At 41.8% G+C, this 24804-nt stretch overlaps 2 protein-coding genes across 5 annotated transcripts in view; one reads left to right on the top strand and one right to left on the bottom strand.

Annotated features, from left to right (window-relative positions):
• The window catches only part of LOC144604959 (copine-8), a 193991-nt gene that overhangs the window by 32800 nt on the left and 136387 nt on the right, over positions 1-24804 (bottom strand). For all 4 annotated transcript variants that reach the window (XM_078419884.1, XM_078419881.1, XM_078419883.1 and 1 more), the window contains 5 exons: positions 21826-21887; positions 19508-19554; positions 15225-15406; positions 12113-12240; positions 6321-6423 (listed from right to left, as the gene is read on the bottom strand). In XM_078419884.1, the coding sequence (XP_078276010.1) occupies positions 6321-6423; positions 12113-12240; positions 15225-15406; positions 19508-19554; positions 21826-21887 (522 nt within the window). The remainder of the gene's footprint in view (positions 1-6320; positions 6424-12112; positions 12241-15224; positions 15407-19507; positions 19555-21825; positions 21888-24804) is intronic.
• Positions 1-24804, top strand: part of alg10 (ALG10 alpha-1,2-mannosyltransferase) — a 73384-nt gene that overhangs the window by 28803 nt on the left and 19777 nt on the right. The window lies entirely within an intron of this gene.

Raw genomic sequence — 24804 nt, 5'->3', positions numbered from 1 at the left:
TTTTACTGAAGCCAATTAACCTACAAAGCTGTATGTCTTTGGAGCGTGCGAGGAAACAGTAGCCCCCAGAGAAAACCCACGCGGTCGCGGGGAGAACATACAAATTCTGTACAGACAACACCCGTAGTCAGGATTGAACCAGGATCTCTGGCACTGTAAGGCAGCAACTCTACCATGCCTTCGCCATGTGGTGAAGTGGAGATTACAAAGGAGTATTTACATTTGAGTAGTACCTCTAAACACCAGCCACTAATGACAGGGTCAACCATAATGAATCTAAGATATCTCTGCAGCTCCACATGATTGCAAAGGCCATAGGATCTTGAAACAGTTTGCAATGAAAAAGTACAAAATATCACAGAAGGGCACTATTGGTCCCACCAAAGAAATCTGAACTTTCTTTGCTCAAAGATAATTGCAACAACAAATACCGAAATCACAGAGTTTCCGATGGGACTCAGGGACCCCCTCCCCACCTGCATGGATAACCACCTACATAGACATCAGGCTTAATATAACAGGTGATTCCATTGGAAACTACCAGATGGTACCCAGCTGTTTCAGGGAGTCTCAAGCTTCAGAAAATTAATGGCCAACCATGAATGTCAATGACATTCCTGAATATTAGATGCCAGAATGTCCACATGCTTGTGGATTCCTGAGACGCAGTGAGGTGCTGATAGTGGGTGCACGCCATCCTTTGCTTTACCCTAGTGATACTGGTGTTCCCATTCACCTCAGCCATTACCATGCCTGTGGAAAAAGGCAAATGCTCTACTCATTTGAAAACTAATTTTAAAAAAATTTAAAGAAAAGTGTGTACATCTGAAATTCTCGATTTAAGCAGTGTACATATGACTCTGTCAATCAGAGACTTTAAACAGTGTTGCAAAAACATTTTTCAGCCTTTGCCAGCAAGGATATCCAATGTGGGGGTTCTCAGAAAACTGCACCCAAAAACATCTTGCCACTTTGTGACAGGCTGACCTCACCAGAGCATAGGGTGGACTGTGCACAGAGAAAACGATGCAAGAAGATAGACACCTTAGTCAGTTAGTCTGGCAGCAAGAATATCTGATCCATCTCCTTGTGTCATTTATACAAAAAATCAATACTCCTTTGAAAGAAAAATAGAAGAAATACTTGTAAATCTAATTGTACATTTGGCTTTCTCAAATTTGTTGTACATTTTTAATTTTACGATGCGATTGACTGAATCAAAATAAAAATGATCATTAATGGAAAATGAAGTGTTCCTCCTTTTAATGTTTATTGAGCATTTGGCAGTGAATACTGGGAGAAATGTACACTTCCTATGTCAGGCACTTGGCATCAGTTCTAAGTATATCTGGGTCAGATACAGCACAGCCAGAGGCAGAATATTCTGCAGCAGCAATATACATAAGTTTCAAACAAGCCAAAACACGCTCCTGCAACAGTGTGAGATTTTGTCTATTTCCCACATTAATCGGAATTCTGTTTTCGACACAGTACTACAACAGCTAGTGTAATTGATTTCTATAATTTAACATTATATAAACGTCAATTAAATTTAAGTGTACACATTTTAACACACTAATAAATACCACCTGTACACCGCCTGTACCTTGCCAAAAGGAGCATGAAATGGTGACTCTCCCTCTCTTTTGGTGTTCACTGGACTAAAACAGCCATTGCATTCAGTATGGTAGAGGAATCCAGACATTACTTTATGTTCCACATATGTAATTTCAAGCATGCCATTGCTAGGCTCGTTTTGCTCTGGAGAGGACCCAATTATGGTACCTGACTTACACATTAAAAGGGGCTTGCTGCCTGAAACTCAAAGGTCGATGGGACACTCACCCACAGACCCCTATTAAAACTGCCCAGGTATAACATAGCAAGAAAATTATTGAATTCAAATTGAAACTAGTATGGTCCCTTTGGTAATGAAAACAGCAAATCTCCACTTTCTCCACTTAGCCTACTATTCAAGTATTCCTAGAATCACAGAGTCACGTAACACAAAAAAAGGTCTTTCAACCCATATAGTCTTTGGTGCCTAATATACCCATCCATGCTAGTCTCATTTACCTGTGCCGCAGCTTGTTCCATATACACACCACCCTCTTTGTAAAAAGTGGCCCTCGGGGTGCTATTACATGTTTCACATTTCCCCGTAAAACTATTCCCTCCATTTCTTGATTCTTGAAACATGGCGACACATGTGTACTGCCCAGGAAAGGTCTGCTATGTGATTTTACCAGTTGTATGCAAAACAAAGCATTTCACTGTACCTAGGTACATGTGACAATAAAGTATCATTGAATTGAATATCTTGGGAAAAAGATTGTGTATTCACCCTATCTATTCCCCTCATGATTTTATATATCTCAATAAAATCATCCCAGTCTTACATGCGAAAAGCCTTCTTCACCACCCTGTGACACCACTTTCAGAGAACAACGTACACTTCCAGATCAATCTATTCTACAATACCTCTCAAGCCCCTACTGTTCACTATGAAAGTCCTGCCGTGGTTTGACTTCTCACGAGGCAACACCCCACACTTATCTGAATAAAACTCTATTTACCATTCCTCAGCCCACTTGCCCTGCTGACCAAGACCCTCTGCAATTCACTGTCTACGATAGCAATAGTTTACACATGAATAGGTGGTAAAGGCTACAAATTAATTATCAAACTGCTCCCTGTTACTGGAAAAAATGTCACCAGCTTTTCAAAATTCTAAAAATAAGACTGCAAAAATAATTTTCTGGCATGGAACAGAATCTGAAGCCTATGCCACTGAGTATAGCATTGAATCGCTAAACCTGAGCTCATGAATTATTAAAGTTTCTCTGCCTTACCAGAAGCACAAAGCATCTGCTAATATTAAAAAAAACATTTGAAATAGTTGGCCGCCTGCAACAAAGCAATGACAAGATAAAGCAAATCCATCAGGACTGAGAAGTCTTGAAAATTCCAGTCTTTAACACCAATGTCTTGGCACAGCCGTAACAACAATGGACTAAATATATATTTTATAAAATGTAAAACCACAGAATGGGTTACAGCTCAGGAGGCCATTCAACCTGAAACCTTTTCCTTGCCTCATCCATAGTTCCGTTAATTCTTGCAGATATCTATCCAGCTACATGTTCAATGCCACAACCAATTCTGTGTCCACTGTAACGCAGGCAATGTATTCCATATCCTAATCAATCACCTTGGAAAAGTTTTTCCTCTTTAACATTAATCAACTTTATCCTATTTCCTCTCATTCCAAACTACTCTGGTGATGGAATCTGTTTTTTTTCAGTCAATACACTCAATTCTCAATAGATTTAAATCCTTCTGGCAAATCTTACCACCTTGCGGTTCCAAGTAGATGGAAGAGTACAGCAGAGTGGCAGGGCCTTTGGCCCACAGTGCTTTTGCCATTCACAATGCCAGATTAAACTAACCGCATCTGTTTAATAATAACAAGACATTATTAAATGATATCTGTTTAATGATACCTCATATAATCATTAATATGAGGAATCTAATATGATCCTTATATGATAAAAGATTTCAAAGGTCTTTTATTGTCACATATACCAATTAATGTACAGTGATATTCGTACCATACAGCCATATTTTTAAAAAGCAGCAAGACACACAACTACATAAAAGTTAACATAAACATCCACCACAGCGGATTCCCCACATTCCTCACTGTGATGGAAGGCAATAAAGTCTAATCTCTTCCCTCATTTTTCTCTCATGTTCGGGGCAGTCGAACTATCGTTAGAGTGATCAAAGCTCCCGCAGCCGGCAATCGAAACCCCCGCATCGGGACGGTCGAAGCAACCGCGGCCTGGAGCTCCCGAAGTCGGTCTCTAACCAGGGATCGCAAGCTCCATGATGTTAAAGTCCGCAGGCTCCCGCGGTTGGAGCCCAGAGGTCGATCCCTGGCAAAGTGATCGCGAGCTCCACGATGTTAAGTCCTGCAGGCTCCCGCGGTTGGTGCTCCCGAAGTCAGTCTCCAGCAATGGCCGCCAACTCCACGATGTTAGGCCGCAGTGCGGACGGAGATACGATACAGGGGGGCAGAGAAAAAATCGTTCCTCCGTCGGTGCAAGAGATTTTTTTAAAGTTTACCACAACCCCCCACATAAAGCCAGCTAAAGAATACTAAAACAAACATTTAACACATACTATAGAACAACAGAGAAGGGACAGACTGACTTGGCGAGGCAGCCATATATGATCATTTGATCCATATCCCTCTTGATCCATGAGGAACATATGAGCGATCCTCATATGAGGATATCATATGATCCATATGATATCACATGGATGATCCATATCATTGATATTTGATTCATATCCTTCCATTCACTGCATGTTCATGTACCTATCTAAATGCCTCTTAAATGCCACTCATTGCTTCCCCCATCACCCTTGGCAGTACATTCCAGGCACCCACCATTCTGTGTAAAATCAAACATGTCCCGAAAATCTCCTTTAAAATTTTCCCCTCTCAATTTAAAGCTATGTATTCTAGTATTTGACATTTTCACCCTGAGAAAAAGCCCTATTATCTACCCAATCTATGCTTCTCCTAATTTTGTATGCTTCTGTCAGGTCTCCCCTCAGCCTCCAAAGCTCCAGAGAAAACAATCCAAGGTTGTTAAACCTCTCCTTATGGCCAATACTGTCTGATCCAGGCTGCATTCTAGTGAATCTCGACTGCACCTTTTCTAAAGCCTCCGCATTATTTCTGTAATGGGGCAATCAGAACAGCTTACAATACTACAAATGCGACCACACCAAAGTATCATACAGTTGCACGAGTTCCTGACTTGAGACGTTAGAGATACAGCACGGAAACAGGTGCTACTGCCGACCGGCTCCACACCAACCACCGATCACCCCATACACTAATCAGCCTCCAATGATTTGGGGGGCACAATGGCGCAGCTGGTAGCTGCTGCCTCACAGCACCAGAGACACAGGTTCGATCCTGACCTTGGGTGCAGTCGAATATTTGCACCTTCTCTCTATGACGATGTGGGTTTCCTCCGAGTGCTCCAGTTTCCTCGTACATCCCAAAGATGTGCAGGTTTGTAGGTCAATTGGCCTCTATAAAATTGCCCCTAGTGTGTAGGGAGTGGCTGAGAAAGTGGGATAACATAGCACTAGTGTGAACGGGTGATCAATGGTCGACGTGGATTCGATGGGCCGAAGGGCCTGTTTTCATGCTTTATCTCAAACAAAAAATTCTCCTCCTTATGTGGATCAATAGGATTGTTGCTTCTTCATATGTTAATCATCAGAGCTTCTTTTCTGATCTTGTGTCCATTTGAGGAATTTATGGGCTTTACCTGTCATGTTAAGGCAAATGTTGTCACTTGCTCATTCTTCTTTCCCTTGCTAGTTTAATTTCCAGTCTTTTCCCTGCACTGTCATTTATACTCCTTGGTTTGCAGTATAAAACCTTCTTAGCTCCTATTACTTTGAGCTCATCAGTGAAGCTTACAAGCATTACCTTGGCTATTCTCATATGGAAGCAAAAACATCAGATTTTTCCACTTCTAACATAATCATTACCATGTGTTCTGCCGAACTGTTGGTGTTTGTCCCAAAGCTATTATCAGTCACACATGCTTCAAAAAATCCCCACAACAGATCTGTCCACACTCCAAACCCCTAGATCCTCTCTCAACTACTGTTTCCCTCTCCCTGAATATAGATAGAACTGTTGAGCATTTTCAGCATTTTTCTGTCCTCATTACATATTTTCGTCATCTACCTTTTTTAGTGCTTTTGATTCGTTGCTGTTATTTCACCTCACAGATCTGTGAACTCTCATCCTTCAAGTAATGGGCATTGTTGATGTGCCCAAGCATCATCCTTGCCACTTCCTCACAATGAAAGAAAACTGCAATATCTTTTTGAAAGCAAGATAACCAATCCTGCAAAAGCTGTAAAAATATGGCCTCAGAAATGATATGTGCAAGTTCTAATGATTTAAATAATTAATGAAATGAATAGACTTAATGATAATAGATTTTGATTAGGTGCCTTTATAATGAATGTTCATGTTAATATTATCTTTACACCAAATTAACATTATCTTACACTTTAATCTGCATTCTGCAACAGCTGCTAAATAAGTGTTTTTTTAAAAGTCACATACCATGTTGAAAATATCTTGCCACGCATCTTCTGCAGTGAAGAGACTGCTTTTCAAATTGAATCAGGCCTCAGGTACTCAACACGTAATACATTTGCATACCGTATTTCTCCAAAAGATTTAACAAATATTTGAAATATGTCAGAAAACTTACATTGACGATGGATTCTTTTGCCTGTGCCATATCTGAGATGACTCCATCAGTGATAATAAGGAGGACAAAATATTGTGAACCATCCTTAACAGAGGCAGCATACCTGCGAAGGAACAGGAATAATACATTGGAATCTCAAAGACATTTCAGTCAGAGTGGCTTACAATTTTTGTTTTAGATTGCTGAGATTACTGTAAATTGCTCATTACATATATGGAATAAAATAGGTTTCAAACTATGCAACTAAGCACGACAGGCCGACTGCAAAATAAGTGAAACCTCTACATTATTCTGGAGGCAATAGACTGCTGATGTTGGAATCTGCTAAATTCAAGCTGTTAAAGTAACTCAGTGGGCTGAGCAGCATCTGCAGACGAAAATGCACAGTGAACAGGTTGTAGGGGCCACACCTGCACCTCCTTTATTTCCTGATTTCACCCAGTCGCCCCCAGGCAGAAAAGGGACAGAGCTCCCCGTCCTTAGCTGTCACCCCACCAGGCTCCGGAGCCAACACATCAATCTTCGTCGTTTCCACCAGCTACAATGTAATCCCACCAACAGTCACATCGTTCCCTCCCATCTCAGATCTCTGCACCGATCACTCTCTTCACGATTCCCATGTTTGCTCATCCCTCCTTCCCCGGGCACCTTCTCCTTGCACTTGATTTCATTTGGTGCAAAGAAAAATGCCGTTTTAAATTAAATGCATGCAATCGTGGACTATGTTCCCAATGATATTGTATATGTCGTAATAATTTGAAACCAAGAAACAATACATTATAAGATAACAATAGATATATTACTTGCTGAGAATGTGAGATTTTAGTTGGTAGCATTAACAAATTTGTGATATGTTTCATATTCTTTGCCTTTCACTTCAGAAGGCATTTAACTCAAGTTGCAGGAGTTAGTTGCCTGTTTTTTTTTTCTTGTGTGTATACCAGACTGCAAAAATATGAAAACTGCAGACATGTTTTGTAGAGGTAACAAGCTTTAAGAGATATGAAATGAAAATTTTTCCCACCCATTAAATCCCCAAAATCTAAATAGAGTTAAAAGCTGCTGTTGAAGAATGCTGTTGAAATTCATAGAAGAGTCCAGGAATGGAATAGCCCTTGAGCACCCCACCTCCCATGTAAACTCTGAATATGATGCCAATCCAAACGAATCCCACCACCTGCATATGGTTCTTATCTCACTATTCCCTTGTCAAATGCCTTTGAAATGTTGCAGTTGTGTCTGCTTCTACCATCTCTCCACCACTGTGCCGCCCTTGTGAAATGTGAGTTGTTGCACTTTGGGAGATCAAATGTAACAGGATAGTATATAGTCTATGGCAAGATGCTTAACAACAGGATGTACAGAGGGATCTTGGTGTCCATGTCCGTAGCTCCTTCTAAGCAGCAACACAACTTCAGCCCAACTCATCCCTGCTGACCAAGATGCTCCTTTTAAGCCAGTCCCATTTGCCCAAGTTGGCCCATATCTTTCTAAATCTTTAATATCCATGTACCTGTCCAAGTGTCTTTTACATGCTGTTATAGTATCTGCCTCAAAATCCTCATCCTCCTTTGGCAGCTCGTTCCAAAAATCCACCACTCTTGGAGTCAAAACGTTGCCCCTCAAAATCGTATTAAATCTTGTCCCTCTCATCTTAAACATTTGGTCTTTTTTTGATTTCCTCACAATGGATAAAATACTTTGTGCACTCACCCCATTTATTCCCCTCATGAATTTATACACTTATCATACATAATTAATAACATGGAAGAAATCTTTTTTAGGAATGAAATCATAACTTAAAATTAAACATCCACAGTATAACTGAGGATAAAAGGTAGACACAAAATGCTGCAGTAACTCAGTGTTTCAGGCAGCATCTCTGGAGAACATGGATAGATGATGTTTTGGGTCAGGACCCTTCCTCAGAATGATTAGCAGGGGTGGGGGGCAGGAAAGAAGCTGGAAGAGGGGAGAGGCCGGACAGAGCAAAGTAATAGATTAGCACAGGTGAGGGTGTTTGTGACTGGCAGATTGTTGGACCAAGGCCAGAGATGAAAGACAAGTGCGAGTCTAAAAGGATAAAAAGAATTAGGAATTGTGAGACTCGAGGAAAGAAAAATTGTGTAGACAGTGGAAGAGATGCAGGTGGAGGAGGAGGAGAGAAACCGGTACAAGGTCAGCCAGAGTTCAGGGGAAGGGAGTGGGGAAGGGGAGGAAAGAAAGGGAGTTCTTGGGGCGAAAGGAATGGCTGAAGGGGGAGGGGAGGCGTTTATGGATTAATTATCTAAAATTGGAGAGTTCAATGTTCATACTTTTGGGTGGTAAGCTACCAAAGCAGAATATGAGGTGCTGTTCCTCCAGTTTGCGTGTGGCCTCACTCTGGTAATGGAGGCAGCTCAGGACAGAAAGTTCAGTGTGGGAATGGGAAGAGGAGTTAATATAGTTAGCACCAGGGAGATCCAGCAGGCCTTGACGAACCGAGCGCAAGTGTTCAGCAAAACAGTGGCCGAGTCTACGCGTGGTCTCGCTGATGTACAGGAGGCCACATTGGGAACACCGGATGCAGTTAGGGTTGCCAACTTTCTCACTCCCAAATAAGGGACAAAAGGGTGACGTCACTGCCCCGCGCCCACGTGACCTCACCCAGACCGCCCGGGCCAGGAGGTAATTTGCTACGCAACCTCCGTTAGGCGGCACCTGGGCCTCCAGGCCTACACTGTCCAGGCTTACAGTGGCCCCCGGGCCTACAGTATCTGGGCCGAAAATGCCGTCCGGACCTAATACAAGACAAGGTCGGTCCCATACGGGACAAACCAATTTAACCCAAAATACGGGATACCCCGGCTAATACGGGACAGTTGACAACCCTAGACGCAGTAGACGAGGTTATAGGAAATGCACGTGAACCTCTGTATCACCTGGAAGGGCAGCTGGGATCCCTGGATGAAACATCAGCAAAACCAAGTGTCGACTCTGCAATCGCTTTGCTGAATATCGGTGAGATCAAGCCTAGACTAGGCCTTTGTAAAACAATCTGCATCTCAAAATAATCCCCCACCCGTGTCCACCTATTACTGGCCATACTCTGTCCTGCCCCTCTTCTCTTCCAGCTTCTTACCCTCCCCCCTGCATCAGTCTGAGGAAGAGTCCCGACCCAAAACATCACCTACCCATGTTCTCCAGAGATGCTGCCTAAACCACTGAGTTACTCCAGCATTTTGTGTCTTTCTGTGGTAAACCTGCATCTGCAATTCTTTGTTATTACATGAGAACAAAAGATTTGGAAAGAGAGGAACACAATTACTTATTTATCAAACAACTTTAAGGATCTGGGAGTAAATTGCATCACAAACATATCTGAGTGCTTGTACATTTTTATTTTCACAGTTAAAAATCGTCCTTTTTAGTTTAATTTAGTTTAGAGATAGAACATGGGAACAGGCGCTTCGGCCCACTGAGTCCACGCCGACCATTGTTCATCCATTCACACTGGTTCTATGTTATCTCACTTTCTTTTCACTCCCTACACAATAAGGGCAATTTACAGACCTACAATCCTTCACTTCTTTGGTATGTGAGAGGAAACCAGAGAACCAGGAGGAAACGCATGTGGTCACAGGGAGAATGTGCAAACTCCACCCAAACAGCACCCAAAGTCAGGATCGAACATGGGTCTCTGGTGCAGTGAGGCAGCAGCTCTACCACCGCGCCACGATATTGCCTGGCATCGTGGTGCAGCAGGAGAGCTTAGTCTAATGTAGTATTACCCTGGTTTACCTGTGTGTGGGCACAGTCCCTCGTTGTCCGTGGGCAGGAAGAGGTACTGGTATCTCAGGTTTGCCCCGGTCCTAGACTCAGGTGGAGGTGCTGTTTACCTTGGGCTTCATTCTCGGCAGTCCACTCTCGACCACACTGTGGCGCTGGTGGTCTCAAGCTTTCTCCCACTCTCCACTTTGTCTCCCTTCCTCACTCTCTTCTTCTTTCTTCCTCGCCTGTCTCTTCTTTCTTCCTCGCCTGTCTCTTCTTTCCCCCGTCTTCCCCTCTGGCTAGAATGCCTGGGTTTTATAGGGAGTAGCTTGACCAGGTTCAAGTGACAAATCAATTTCAACTAATTGGACCCAACTGTTGCCAAAGAGGCTGAGGATTGGCCTCTCCTGGCCTGTCAGCCAGTTTTAGGGATCAGAGCGATATCCAAGGGAGGGGCACTGTCATACCTTCCAGAGTAGTGTACCATGCAGAACCTTATCAAATACTTTGCTGTAGTCTATACATACCACATATACGGCTTTGCTCTCATCCACCATCACACTCCACTTCCTTTCATGAAGCAATTCTCCATCCAGTCGGCTAGCTCTCCTTGAATCCTATGCGATCTAATATTCCAGAACAGCTACAATACAGAACCTTACTGGATGCCTTGCTGAAGTCCATATAGACAACATCTATGACTTTCCCCCTGTCAACCTTTTTGATTACTTCTTCAAAAAACTCAATTAAATTTGTAAGAGACTATTTCCCATGTACAAAACCATGCTGACTATCCCTAAACAGCCCCAGTCTATCCAAATGCATATATATCTTTTCCCTCAGAATACTCTTCAGTAAATTGCCCACCACATGTTAGGCTAAAAGAGACACAAAGCACTGTAGTAACTCAGCAGACCAGGCAGCATCACCAGAGAATATGGATTGGTGATGCTTTGGGTTGGGACTGTTCTTATGAGTGTTGTGAACACAGGAGGAAAAGCATTAGTCAGATACAGGTGAGGTGGGGGTTTTAATTGGCAGATGCTTGGATAGAGATGAAAAGACAAAAAATGTGAGATAAGTATAGAAGAGGTATGAATTGTGAAGCCAGAGGAAGGAATATAGATGGAAAGAGATGGGAGCAGGGGAAAGGGGACAGTTTGCGTGTTGCCACAATCTGGCAATAGAGGAGGCCCAGGTACAGAAAAGTCAGTGTGGGAATGGGAAGGGGAGTTAAAATGGTTGGTGTAGATGGGCTATTGTCCAACGTACTATGGAACAGTTGTTTGCAGAGTACCCGTGCGCCATCATCGTATTCTTGTCTACGGTCGCGACCTGGCTGAACACGACGCTAATCTGAAGAGTACTCGACCGCGTCCTGCGACTCTGAGTCCTGACGCCCTGCATCTCATGTTCGCTCCCACAGTTGATTCAGCTTCCCCACCACCAACGTCGGTCGGTGCCTGGCACGCCCATGTCGTCTCCCACTAGTCCTGTCAAGTCGCCTGTAGCGTCCCCACTCCCCTCCCCCGTCTGTTCTCCCGCGAACGGAGGTGAGGCGGTCTCTTACCGCACGAGGGCCAGTCGGGTTTGTAGGCCACCCGTTAGATATGGCGATTTTGTGTAACTTTGCTAGTATATTCTTCACATTTTTTTTTCATTGCTTAATCTACCGTTCTTCCTTTATTATGACGGGGTGAAAGGTGAGGACAAGGGGAACTCTATTCTTATCCCTTCTGGGGGGGGGGTGAGAGAATTACGGGACACAGAGGACGTGTGGGTAAGGGATACATCTATGGTCACAATTACAAGAGGACATCTCAGAGCATTATCATCAAAATTACACCTGTGGCATTCCTACATATTAAAGATGAATTTCATCATTCTGTAAACACCCCATGAAATAACAAGGGAGCAGGAAAATTAACAATACATATTGTGAAATTTAGACAACCATGATTCAATGCACTTGTGAACACACCTTGCAATTTACTCCCAGTAATGTTGACATGTTATCCTTTATGTATAAATGCCTGAAGTACCTTGCTACATGATTAATTACAGGAGCAAAGTTGGTTGGTCCGTATAGTTGCACAGACTTTAGGCTCTGGTAGTAAGCTTCCATGACCCCTTCAATTCCTTGGCAATATGGGTTATGAGGGTTCCCATTCTGTTAAAAAACATGAGGAAATAAAAAATATTACAGGCAATTAATTACAGATCGGTTACAATTTTATGCTGCAATCCATTAGGAAAAACACAAGTATTTGAAGAGATCCAACCCAAACAGAATGGCCCTTAAAATGTATTAGTGTTATGGTAGAATTCCACCAAAGACAGTGCAAGAACGAGAGAGGGGCAGAGCAAGAGCGAGAGAGGGAGAGAGGGAGGGAGGAGGGAGGGAGGAGAGAGGGAGGGAGGAGAGAGGGAGGGAGGAGAGAGGGAGGGAGGAGAGAGGGAGGGAGGAGAGGGAGGGAGGAGAGAGGGAGGGAGGAGAGAGGGAGGGAGGAGAGAGGGAGGGAGGAGAGAGGGAGGGAGGAGAGATGGAGGGAGGAGAGAGGGAGGGAGGAGAGAGGGAGGGAGGAGAGAGGGAGGGAGGAGAGAGGGAGGGAGGAGAGAGGGAGGGAGGAGAGAGGGAGGGAGGAGAGAGGGAGGGAGGAGAGAGAGAGGGAGGGAGGAGAGAGGGAGGGAGGAAAGAGGGAGGGAGGGAGGAGGGAGGGAGGAGGGAGGGAGGGAGGAGAGGGAGGGAGGAGAGGGAGGGAGGAGAGGGAGGGAGGAGAGGGAGGGAGGAGAGGGAGGGAGGAGAGAGGGAGGGAGGAGAGAGGGAGGGAGGAGAGAGAGAGGGAGGGAGAGAGAGAGGGAGGGAGGAGAGAGGGAGGGAGGAGAGAGGGAGGGAGGGAGGGAGGAGAGAGAGAGGGAGGGAGGAGAGAGGGAGCATATCCTAAGTCAAACATGACTGAGAATCTAATATCTAGGATGATGTTCCGGTCGATGACTATTTTAAGCAAATACAACAGCAAACATTCACTTCCTCACCCTCAGGGATAAGGAGAATGTCTTTATTCCTCATCCCATCCATTGCTTCAAACTTGGCACATTGAAGACTTTATTCTGATTTGACTTTCCCTAAATGAAAACACATGATCTCACCACTTCCCCAAGTTCAACATTATTGACTGTGTTTGTCCATCCACACTGTCATTCTTAGTAATTTAGTTTAGTTTAGAGATACAGCATGGAAACAGGCCCTTCGGCCCACCGATTCTGTGTCGACCAGCGATCCTCGCATACCAACACTATCGAACATACCAGGGACAATTTACAATTTTACCGAAGCCAATTAACCTACAAATCTGTATGTCTTTGGAGTGTGGAAGGAAACTGGAGCATCTGGAGAAACCCCACACGGTCACAGGGAGAATGCACAAACTCCGTACAGACAGCACCCTTAGTCAGGATCGAACCCAGTTCTCTAGCGCTGTTTGGCAGCAACTCTGCCGCTGTGCCACCCCAAATGCTGTAGATTTCTATTCCTTTCCCACAGCATTCTGTGTCTTTGACACCATGTTCAAATGTAAAGAGTCAAAAAGCGAGGAATGTATAGAAAATATTCCCTTTATTTCTATTCACTGCCTTCTACCCTTACAGATAATTATCGAATCAAAATGTTTTGCCTATTTTTAACCTTGTTAAAAAAAAGTACCCCTTTGGAGATGCATCGGAAGTGATGTTTCAATTCTGCAGAACCTCAATGAACTCCATCGTGTTCAGTTATGGGAAGCAAACCTCAGGCAAGATACACAGATGTTCAGTTATGAGAAGTGAACCCCAGGCAAGATACACAGGCCTCAGCGACTTTAAATCACCTGCTCTGCTTGCTGTTGAATTTCAGCAAAGAACCTTCATTAATACATGGAAGTTATTTTTCCCATGCATATCCTGACCTGTCAAATTTACTCAGTGTCATAAAACCCAGGAAATGGTCCTTCAGCCCATCGAATCCATGCAAGGTGGTGATTATCGTTAGCAAATACTGCATCAAGTATTCATAGTTCCAATGAAAATCTCCAATACCAAAATTTTAAATCTTGCATTGATCGATTTTGAAGTGCAATTCAATCCTGGGAGGGGCAGAGCTCCAATGGTCATAGACCTCCAGCCTGAATATGGTCTTCTTACCACAACCCTCTATCTTCATTTACCATGGGGGACTTTATCAAATGCCAACATCCACTGCCGCACCCTCATCAATCACCTCTATCAACTCCTCAAAAGCCTTGATCAAGTTAGTAAGACACAACCTGCTGTATTCAAAGCCATAATTAATCCATTTTTTCCAACACAGATGTCAGGCTCACCAGGCTACAATTTCTTGGATTCGCTCTTCATCCCTTCAAAAACAAAGGAACAACATAACCCAAAACGCCACCTATTCCCTTTCTCCAGAGATGCTGCCTGGCCTGCTGAGTTACTCCAGCCTTTTGTGTTCAGTTTAAACCAGCATTTGCAGTTCCTTCCCACACAAAAACATTAGCTACTCTTCAGCCCTCTGGGACCTCGCCTGTTACTAGAGAAGATGCAAAGATCTTTGTCAAGTCTCCCGCAATCTCCTCCTTTGCCTCTCTCAATAACCTGGGATAGATCCCATCAGGTCCTGGGGATTTAGCCACCTTAATACTCTTCAAGGAGCCAACACCTCCTTCTTCTTAATTTCAAAGTGCCCTTGCATATTAGTATTCTCCTCACTGATCCTTCACCTTGGTGAAAACAGCTGCAAAGTGCTCATTTAGTACCTTGCCTACATCCCCAGATGACAAGCACAAATTCCCTCCTTTATCCTTGAACAGTCCTACCTTCTCCCGAGTTATCTTCTTATTTTTATAGGTATAATAAGCTTTGGGATTTTTTTAACTTTGTTTAAATTTACGCCACATCAAAAAGGGAATTCAATGGGTTATTGTATCCATTTTCACACTGATGACATTGAATCAACATTAGGTTTTGTTAGTCTAATCAAAACTTTACAGACAACTTTGTGAACAAGTTTAAAAATATACATAATATTCATAAAAACAATTTAGGCCAATTATTGCGTTAATAGTCCTCAACACTCATTTTTTGTACCTGAAGAAAATATGCAATTATTTATCTCACCAGAGCAAATTCGTGTGAAATTCTTCCATCTGGAGGCAACTTGGCACCAAATCCTAATGCTGGGAACATCTTGTCACTGTCATAGTCCTGAATAATTTCACCTACAGCTTTCAAAGCCATGGCATAAGTATTAAGTTGATAAGGATTCATGTAATGTAGAGAGGTTGATTGAGCAGGATGGCCTGAAACAAAAATAGTTACAAATGTAACACAATCTCACATCAAAAGTGATATCAAAGTGATCAAAGCCTTGAAATTGAATTTCGACAATCTCTATTGCACAAAATTGGTGCTCCTCAATGCCTAGAATCATTAAAAAATATATATTAAATTAAGACTTCCTTATATTTGAGTTGGATGTCAATGAGCACATTCACAATCCAGTTATTGCCTGGAATCGTACCTTATGGACCATCCGCATGCTCTCCACTGAAAGGCAAGTCCAGGAGGTTAAGGTACTCTCTGTGGCAAATCAGGCTTCTACCCAATACTATTTCTCGCCTAATGAAAATTTCTTTCAGTTCCTCTACCCCCTAGATCCTCTGTCCTCCAGTACATCTGGGAGATTGTTTGTGTCTTCCTTAGTGAAGACAGATCCGAAGTACCTGTTCAACTCTTCTGCCATTTCCTTGTTACCCATAATCATTTCACCCGTGTCTGCCTTCAAGGGACCTACATTTGACTTTGCTACTCTTTTTCTCTTAACATATCTAAAGAAGCTTTTACTGTCCTTTATATTCTGGGCCAGCTTCCCCTCGTACTTCATCTTTTCAGCCCGTATTGCCCGTTTTGTTACCTTCTGTTGCCTATGAAAGTTTCCCAATCCTCTGGCTTCCGGCTACTCTTTGCTGTGTAATACATCTTTTCTTTTAGATTTATTGCATTCCTAACTTCCCTTGTCAGCCACGGTTGCCTCCTACTCCCCTTAGAATCTTTCTTCCTTTTTGGAATGAAATGATCCTGCATCTTCCGGATTATGCCCAGAAATTCCTGCCATTGCTGTTCCACCGTCAATCCTGCTAGGATCCCTTTCCAGTCTACCTTGGCCAGCTCCACTCTCATGCCTTCATAGTCCCCTTTGTTCAACTGCAACACTGACACTTCCGATTTAACCTTCTCCTTCTCAAATTGCAGATTAAAACTAATCATATTATGATCACTACCTCCAAGAGATGTGATTTTTTTTCCTGTAATCTGTTAGTTTAAGTTTGGAAGTAATTTTTCAATCAACTGGGCTTATTGAGGGGGTAAAGAAATTGTTTGTGCTCATTGCCTAAATAAAAATGTGTGACTGACACGCCAACAAACTGCTGATGCTGGAAACACTCAGGCGGTATTCATGCAGAGAGAATCGCAATGGGTCAAAGGAAACAAGAAAGGTCCTCAACCTTGTAGGTTAATGCTGTTTTCTTTTCCACAAATGCTGACTGGCACACTGAATGTTTTTAGCATTTCCCATTTTATGCAAAATGGATGGTATAGTTTTAAATTCCAATATTCACATGCACTCTTTCATTCATACACAACAATCATCAGACCTGGTTTTACAGTAATTCCTTCCACTACCTTGCATACATTTTGGCAAACGACAATAAATTATGAAATTCACTGAAGGAAGAAAGCATTAAAGCAATAATGAGTTAAGAAGATGATCCTGATCCTTTCCAAATTTATAAGTGAAGGAACCCATGTTATATTTGAAGGTCTCTTTAAATTGTTCCTATTCTTCCAAAGTCCATAAACTGAGTGAATCTGTGCTTTAAAAAAAAATATTTTTAGATATGCTGAAAGTTGATGTGACAGTGACCTTTTATTCAGTATGATTTAGTTTTACTTTCAGTTACTAAGAAACGCTAAAGGCTTTTGAAGAAGAAAAACATTTAAATTTACTTGTTTATTTTTAAGTCCATGGTCTTTGTGTGTCTGTACTCGCAGTTAATGAACATTGATTGAAGTTAATATTGAGTTACACAGAAACCTCAAGTTGATCGGAATGATTTTAAATAGATGTTTTTAACTCCATGGGCTCTTCAGCAAAGCCACAATGGATTCTCTTTCCTTTTTGAAGGAGCAAGAACTTCAGCATGAGATCAGGCAGCTTCAATCATATCAGTCTCGTCTGCAGATGTCAGTGGCAGGAATGGAACAATTAGGATTTCAAATGTTGCTGTCGTGAAGGCTGGCATTGCATGTTGTCAGGTGCTGAATACATAAAGAGAATTTAACCTTGTCTCAGGTAATGATTTAATTGTTATGCCACCTAAACGAAATGTTACATATCTTTACTACATATCTAAAAGCCTCTAAAACAGTGTTATTTACCACCACCTTTAGCACCTCTGGTAGCGCATTCCAGGCAGCCACTAATATCGGTGTGAAACATTTGCCCAGCGCATTTCCCTTAAGCTTTCTCTCTCTCACTTTAAAGCTATGCCCTCTAGTCTGAGATTTCAACCCTGGACTAAAGGTTCTTGCTTTTTACCCTATCTTTGCCTCTCATAATTTGATAAACCTCTCTCAGGTCTTCCCTCAGTCTTCGACCCTCCAGAGAAAACAATCCAAGATTGTCCAACCTCCCCTTATAGCTAATACCCTCAAATCCAGACAGCATCCCGATAAACTTCTACTGCACCCTCCCTAAAGCCTTTCCTCCCTTCCTGAAATAGGGTGACCAGAACTGAACATAGAACTCCAAAATTAGCCTAACCAAATTTTAATAAAGCTGCAATGTGACTTCCCTACTCTTATACTCAATATTCCGACTGATTAAGGTAAGCATATCTTATGCCTTCTTTACCACTCTATCTGCTTGTGTTGTTACTTTATCATCATACCCGCTGACCGGGAATGTACCCTTGTAGCCTGGCAGGCTGACCTCTACTGTGCTAAAGCCAGCTCTTGGGCACCTCCTCAAAACTACCCCTTGAACATGAGCCCATGGATCAAAGCCAGACCATCAGCTCTCAAACAGTCACCAATCTCATGGCCTCCTTCGATCTACCCTCCAAAGCCCCACCAAACACCTCCAAATACCCTGATTCTATCTCATCCCCCCTTAACCAGTGCCTTCCAGCCGACATCTGAAATACCTAAATGAGCGGCACGGTGGCACAGCAGTAGAGTTACTGCCTCACAGCTCATGAGACCCAGGTTCAATCCTGACCTCGGGTGCTGTCGGTACAAAGTTTGTACATTCTTCCTGTGACCATGTGGGTTTTCTCTGGGTGCTCTGGTTGCCTCCCACATTCCAAAGACATGTAGGTTAATTGGCTTCTGTAAATTGGTCCTAGCGTGTGTGATAGAACTAGTGATTGCGCTGGTGATTGCTGGTCGACGTGGACTCAGTAATCCGGAGGGCCCATTTCCACAAACCAAAGACAAAACCAAACTAAAGTAAACCACATCACACACCACAACACTTTAATTGCTTTAAATTCTTAGGCCCCATCACCTCCTTGTTACCATGGACGTCCAGAGCTTTTACACATCCATTCCCCACCCAGAAGACGTCTTCTCTTTGAAGATCAGTTCCCCTCAATTAGCACACTGCTCCACCTTGTCCTCACTCTTAATAACTTCTCTTTTGACTCCTCTCACTTTCTTCAATTCAAAGGAGTAGCCATGGGCACTCGCATGGACCGCAGCATTTTGTTGTAGGTTTGTACCCCTGCGCACCCCTGCACTAATCTCCGCAACATCAATTTGATGATGGTTCATCAACGCACAGGCACATGAGTGATATTTGGTTTTCCAGGATATTCATTCATGTGAAGTACAGCAGGGGCAGATGACTGGTCAACATGCAACAAATGTTTTTCACTGTACCTCGGCACACCTGTAAATAAACTAATCTAACTATGGTTCTTCATGTCATTAATGACTATCTTAGCACCCTGCCTCCCCAAATTTCTCATTGCCTCTGTACTCCAGCAAAGTATTCCTTTCCAAATACAATCTATTAGGTGATAATCAGAGTGGTTGTCTCCTTTCTATTTTTACCTCTTAGGGATATTTTAAGAATTAATTGTCTTTCAACTGAAAAATCCAATTACTGCAAATGAATGCCACAATAGAAAGATATCTTCTCTGGTACCAAATGCTTGGATCATTTTTGAAATAATATTCATAAACAATCATTTCTATCATACTACATTAATCGTGTCTGGTCAGTGTATTGTAACAGTGTCGGTGAGGTTAAAGAATAAACCTTTCTAATATGTAATTAACCAATTTATTTTTAAATAGAAAAACTATTCAGTGAATATCAGGGTCATCTGACTTACCATTGGATGCAGTAAAATCAATGGCCACTGTGAAGTTGATTTGTGTCCTAAAAATAAGCAAACATTTCTTAAATTGTATTAAAATTCTTATGTTAAAATTGACTAGTAAGCTATTTTTTCCTTTAGCAACCTTTATAATACAAATTGTGATGGAATAAAATTCATAATATTCACTTTTTTCCCTTGACATCAAGAACACTTTGATAAATTCTTTAATTGCCCCTCCAATAGTTTAAGTTAAACAAAGTAATCAGCATTTGATATTATTCAGTGTTTAAGATATTTTTCATGTTATTATTAGACTTTTACCAGATGGTGTAACAGTAACCTTGTATAATGTGAGAATTAGGAGTAGAAAATCTCATTTCACCGAATAATGATAAGAACTAAAACAAATCACAATAGCACGATAAAATCGGGGATTAGTTGTTTCTGCCAGCATCTTTATTGTTTAAAATAAAAGCTCAAAATAATAATATAGGAGTGCAAATTCATCTCTTATGTGTAAAACCTGTCTGAGAACCTTATGTTTCTATCCATGTAACAATTACTCATTGACACAATTTGAACTTATTTGGGTGGCAAATCCTTAGAAACCTCTCCAACATTTGCCCACATACTCCTGCTGTTTACAGACTTTTCTGTCAGAATTTTAAATGGAATATAAATGACAAAATTACATAAACTAATCTATTTTGTATTAGGTGGGAAATAGCAACACAGCATGATGGCTTAAACCAAAGATAAAAGCCTTGAAAGCCATCTGTTATTGAATAGCTGCATGCATTAAGACAACTTTAAAACATTTTTCATGTATTCACAGAGGACGCCAGGCAGAGTACATGGCATGTGAGCTCCAGAGCATGTCACAGGCATTCTCTGCTTCATTTCCTGGCAAGTGTGGTACGGCGGTAGAGTTGCTGCCATTACAGTTTTTTTGAGCGCCGGAGACCCGGGTTCGATCCCGACTACGGGTGCTGTCTGTACAGTTTATACCCTCTCCCCATGGGTTTTCTCCGAGGTCTTTGGTTTCCTCCCACACTCCAAAGATGTACAGGTTTGTAGGTTAATTGGATTGGTATAAGTGTAAAATTGTCCCTAGTGTATGTAGGATAGCGTTAATGTGCGGGGATCGCTGGTCGGTGCGGACTCAGTGGGCCGAAGGGCCTGTTTCCACGCTGTATCTATAAACTAAACTAAAAGTGCACTACCAAAACGTGGAAAGGAGACAAATTTGAGCCTGTGAGTTTGAAAATAGGGCAGGGTAAATATGAGCACAATTGTATAAAACATCAGGGGGAAAAAAAGGACATAGCTGAACTTTCCACAGAAGTCAGAAGAAAATCCTGAAATTAGATCAGAAAATCTTCTGGCACAACAGATAATGAAATTGAACAAATCTATACTCATACAATAATTTGACGATGAATCACAGGCTTGATTCAAATTATGGCCAATTTTTCTTTAACAGTAAGAAAAGTCACGAGAGTTGTGTTTTATGCCAATTGGCCATCAGCCCACGTGCAATGCAGTCAGTGGCATATTCCATGTGCAGTTCCTCCATATTCATGAAAGAATAATTTTATATGCAGTGCTGAGCCCAGATTGATTGTTGGAAAAAAAAATCCTTCTTGTGTTTCTGTTCCTTATGTGTAGTTACTGCAGTGCAGGTTTCTGGCCAGCCTGTGCTGAAACTATATGAGATTTAAGCATTAAAGCATGAAGCCCAAGTTGCTTCAAATTACCTGGAGGGCAAGCATGAAAATGTCACATTCACGGTCTAAATCCCTCATGTGTTGACTCATAGGTCATAGAAGAAGAGCAACAAAATACCAAGTAATATCAGAAATCAAATAGGTTTTGAAATCATGCTAAATGAATTATGTTACTTTCTCCTTAAAGCAAGAAGGTTTTAAGGGTAATTTTAATCCGATACTTTTCCTATGAAGTGCATTTTGGCAAAAATATTGGTAAAAATGTAATTCTTGGTTGGAGGTGACATATTCCACATAACCATTCAATTTTATAACCATTTCAACTCCCAGTGGTCATGTCCATATACCGAGCAGTTGATCAAAGTTCAGAATCGGCATGCTCCAGTAAGGAGGGGGGAATAAAGAACCTTGGGATGTCAATTTGGTCAATTGGATGGTTAGCTTTACAATGGTTTGACTCCTCATTCCTGATCCATACTGGTAATAATCTGTTAGTCATGAATTATCCTAATTTAAACAAAAACTGTGGTCTTGTTTTACGTTGTTTCATATTTGAGATGTGCACTTAATGCCAAATCTAAACAGTAAAACACTAGCACTCACCCTCCTCTGATGTAGTCAAGGAAAGTGCTCTCAGTTTCAACTACAAAGGAAAGCAATGTAACCTAGGAAAAAAAAAGAGATTTGTATTTGTTCTGTTTCAACAAAAAAGTCGAAAAAAAATCAATGAAGCAATTCCAAATATAATACAGAAAGATTGTAAAGCGATGACCTAAAATATGTTCTTAGTTTACTCTATTTTTCAAGAAGAGTTAGAATACTAATTTACCCTGAGTTCTCATAAGCTGTTCCTTACACAGTATTGCAAATACCTGGAATTCATTTGGAATGCTCGATCATTAGAGTCACTATCCATCTGCCCAGGTTCAACCTGGTCTCCACCTTGATTCAACTGAGAACTGCTGCCTTTCTCTGTGGAAAACGTCGGGATAAGGATGCTGTATTCTTTCTTTGTGCCAGGTTGAAACTGACCTTAATCAGTAATGTAAAGCAGGAGATAATGAATAGGGAACCACTCTGATTTTTTTCAACTGAAGTCAATGGAAAAGAAAGGGAAACGAAGTAGAAAACTTGCATTCACATAGTGCCTTCCATGATCTCAGGATATCTCAAAATGTGTTGCAGTAAGTTAAGCACTTGCAAGGTTCGTCATCGTAGGCAAAATCAATAATATGGCAGTTAACTATCCAGGTGTCTTTATTTAACATACATCCAAAAGACAGAATCTCTGACAGTGCAACACACGCTCAGTTGTGCACTGAAGTGTCCGCCTGAATGAGCTGTTAATGCTCTACAATATTATATGACAGGGTGATAACAATGAAGCAAAGCAGAAAAAAAAACAGATGAGGAATGAAATCGACTGTTGATCACTCTGGCCACACTCTCATTTCACTGTTACCATCAGGATAAAGGTAAAGGAGCCGGAAAACAGTGATCATCAGGCTCTGGGATAGCTTCTTCCCAGTAACCATCAGGCTTTTGACACTAATCACTACCTCAGAACCTATGATCTTCAACGGACTTTACTTTTGGTTGCACAATGGACTTCAGTTTTACACCATTATGGTTGTCTAGTATTATTAATTATGCACACATTGTGTTATTAATTATTCTATATTTATTCATATGCTATTGCATTAATGGGCTTGTTAGACCCTTAACGCAATAGCGAGCAAGAATTTCATTGGTCCTTTGCCAGTACATATGACACGCACTCCTGACTCTTGCTTTGTTCATTCTTCTGATTTATAAGACGACAAATATTCACACACTCCTTTCCTCCCCTACTGCATTGGTAGTCCTTGTTAAATATCTACCTGGACAGAACATCATCCAAAATGTCTCTTCGCCATAAAAAATATGAATCAGGTGAATATTTGACATTAGTCAGTCTGGTTACCTGAATGCTCAGCAAGAAAACAGTTCATAAACATATCCTTTCAGCCCGGCCACACCATTTCCAACGCAGTAACACCAAAATAATCTTCATCACAAGAAATACATCAACCTTAATTCTGTTTTAAATGCCTTGGACTTGAAATATGTTTATTGGTTTTCCCTTTATCCCTGTTACTTTGCATGCAAGGGCTGTTATAATGTGCTACAGGTAAACATGTTTCATGCAAGCAGGGTGAAAACAACAGTTTCAATGATGCATTTCCCACTCACACGTGTAAAGTCTATCCACAGGAGCTACATGCTGACAGCAGTCAAAGCTAAATCACAAACTGCATGACAGCAACAAAATTGAACACAAGTCACTGTGAGAGCTAAGCCTCCGACGAAGTGACATTTTGAAAGCACTTCTAATTTTAAATGATGTGTTTTGTGAGCCTATGATCTCAGTCTTGACACTTTATCAAAGCCATTTAGTTTGCTATTTGATCCAATCACAATATTGTACCGCTCGATTCTGAGATTTGGGTGTGGGGACGATGTTTCCACAAGTGGGAGAGTCTAGGGCCAGAGGCCATAGCCTCAGAATAAAAGGATGTACCTTTAGAAAGGAGACGAGGAGGAATTTGTTTAGTAAGGGGGTGGTGAATCTGCGGAATTCATTACCACATGGAGGCCAAGTCAAAGGATATTTTTAAGGTGGAGATTGACAGATTCTTGAGTAATAAGAGTGTCAGGGGACATGAGGAGAAGGCAGGAAAATGGTGTTGAGAGGGAAAGATAGATCAGCCATGATTGAATGGCTGAGTAGACTTGATGGGCCGAATGGTCTAATTCTGCTCCTGATACTTATGAACATATGATTCTATTTCCTGATTCAGATAGATTTAATGTATCAGGATAATACACAACAAGTTACCCTAATGCACTATTCACAGTGACACTGATAGTATAGATGTGATACCACCTATTCATATTGGTCAAATGACCAAGAGAACCTCCACTCAAAGAAGTGGCAGATACTAGACAGACTCATGCTATCAAAGATGCTATCAAAGATGCTGTAACTGCTGACCGAGGTCAAGGTCTCTGGTTCCTCAGTCTGGAAGGTGGCTAACAGTGTTCTTGTTTCCAAGGTGATAATGCAGAGTAGATTAATGATTAGTCTGCGATGAGTGGGAACTAAGATGCTCAAAGGAATCCTAAGAGATGCTTTATACAACAATAGGTGTTATCAGAGAGCTCAAACCACTTACTGGGGGAAATATATTGTTTTTCCTAACTTGACTGATGCTATTTGAACAAGTTTCTAATTTAATGGATAAAGGAACTAAGCAAACATCACTTGACTCTTGACTTCCAGAACATCTTTGTTTAAGTAAAGGGCCTGTCCCAGTTCGGCGATTTTTAAGGCGACTGCCGGCGACTAGGCTGTTGCCGTACGTTCGCCGTTGTGTCGAGGGCATGGTCGTGAGTCGTCTCCAATGAGTCGTAGCAGTTCTCGGGTCATCGCGGAAATTTTATTCTGTTCAAAATTTTTCGGCAACAGCTGGCTTGACGCCAATGATCGTAGCTTGTCATATCCTGTCGTGGGCGCTGTCGTAGGTTGTCGCCTGGTGAATT

Source organism: Rhinoraja longicauda, chromosome 23 (genome assembly GCF_053455715.1).
Source record: "Rhinoraja longicauda isolate Sanriku21f chromosome 23, sRhiLon1.1, whole genome shotgun sequence".
In the NCBI taxonomy this organism is placed as follows: domain Eukaryota; kingdom Metazoa; phylum Chordata; class Chondrichthyes; order Rajiformes; family Arhynchobatidae; genus Rhinoraja; species Rhinoraja longicauda.
The sequence above is the reverse complement of the archived record's forward strand: the minus strand, read 5'-3'. Positions and strand labels throughout refer to the sequence as shown.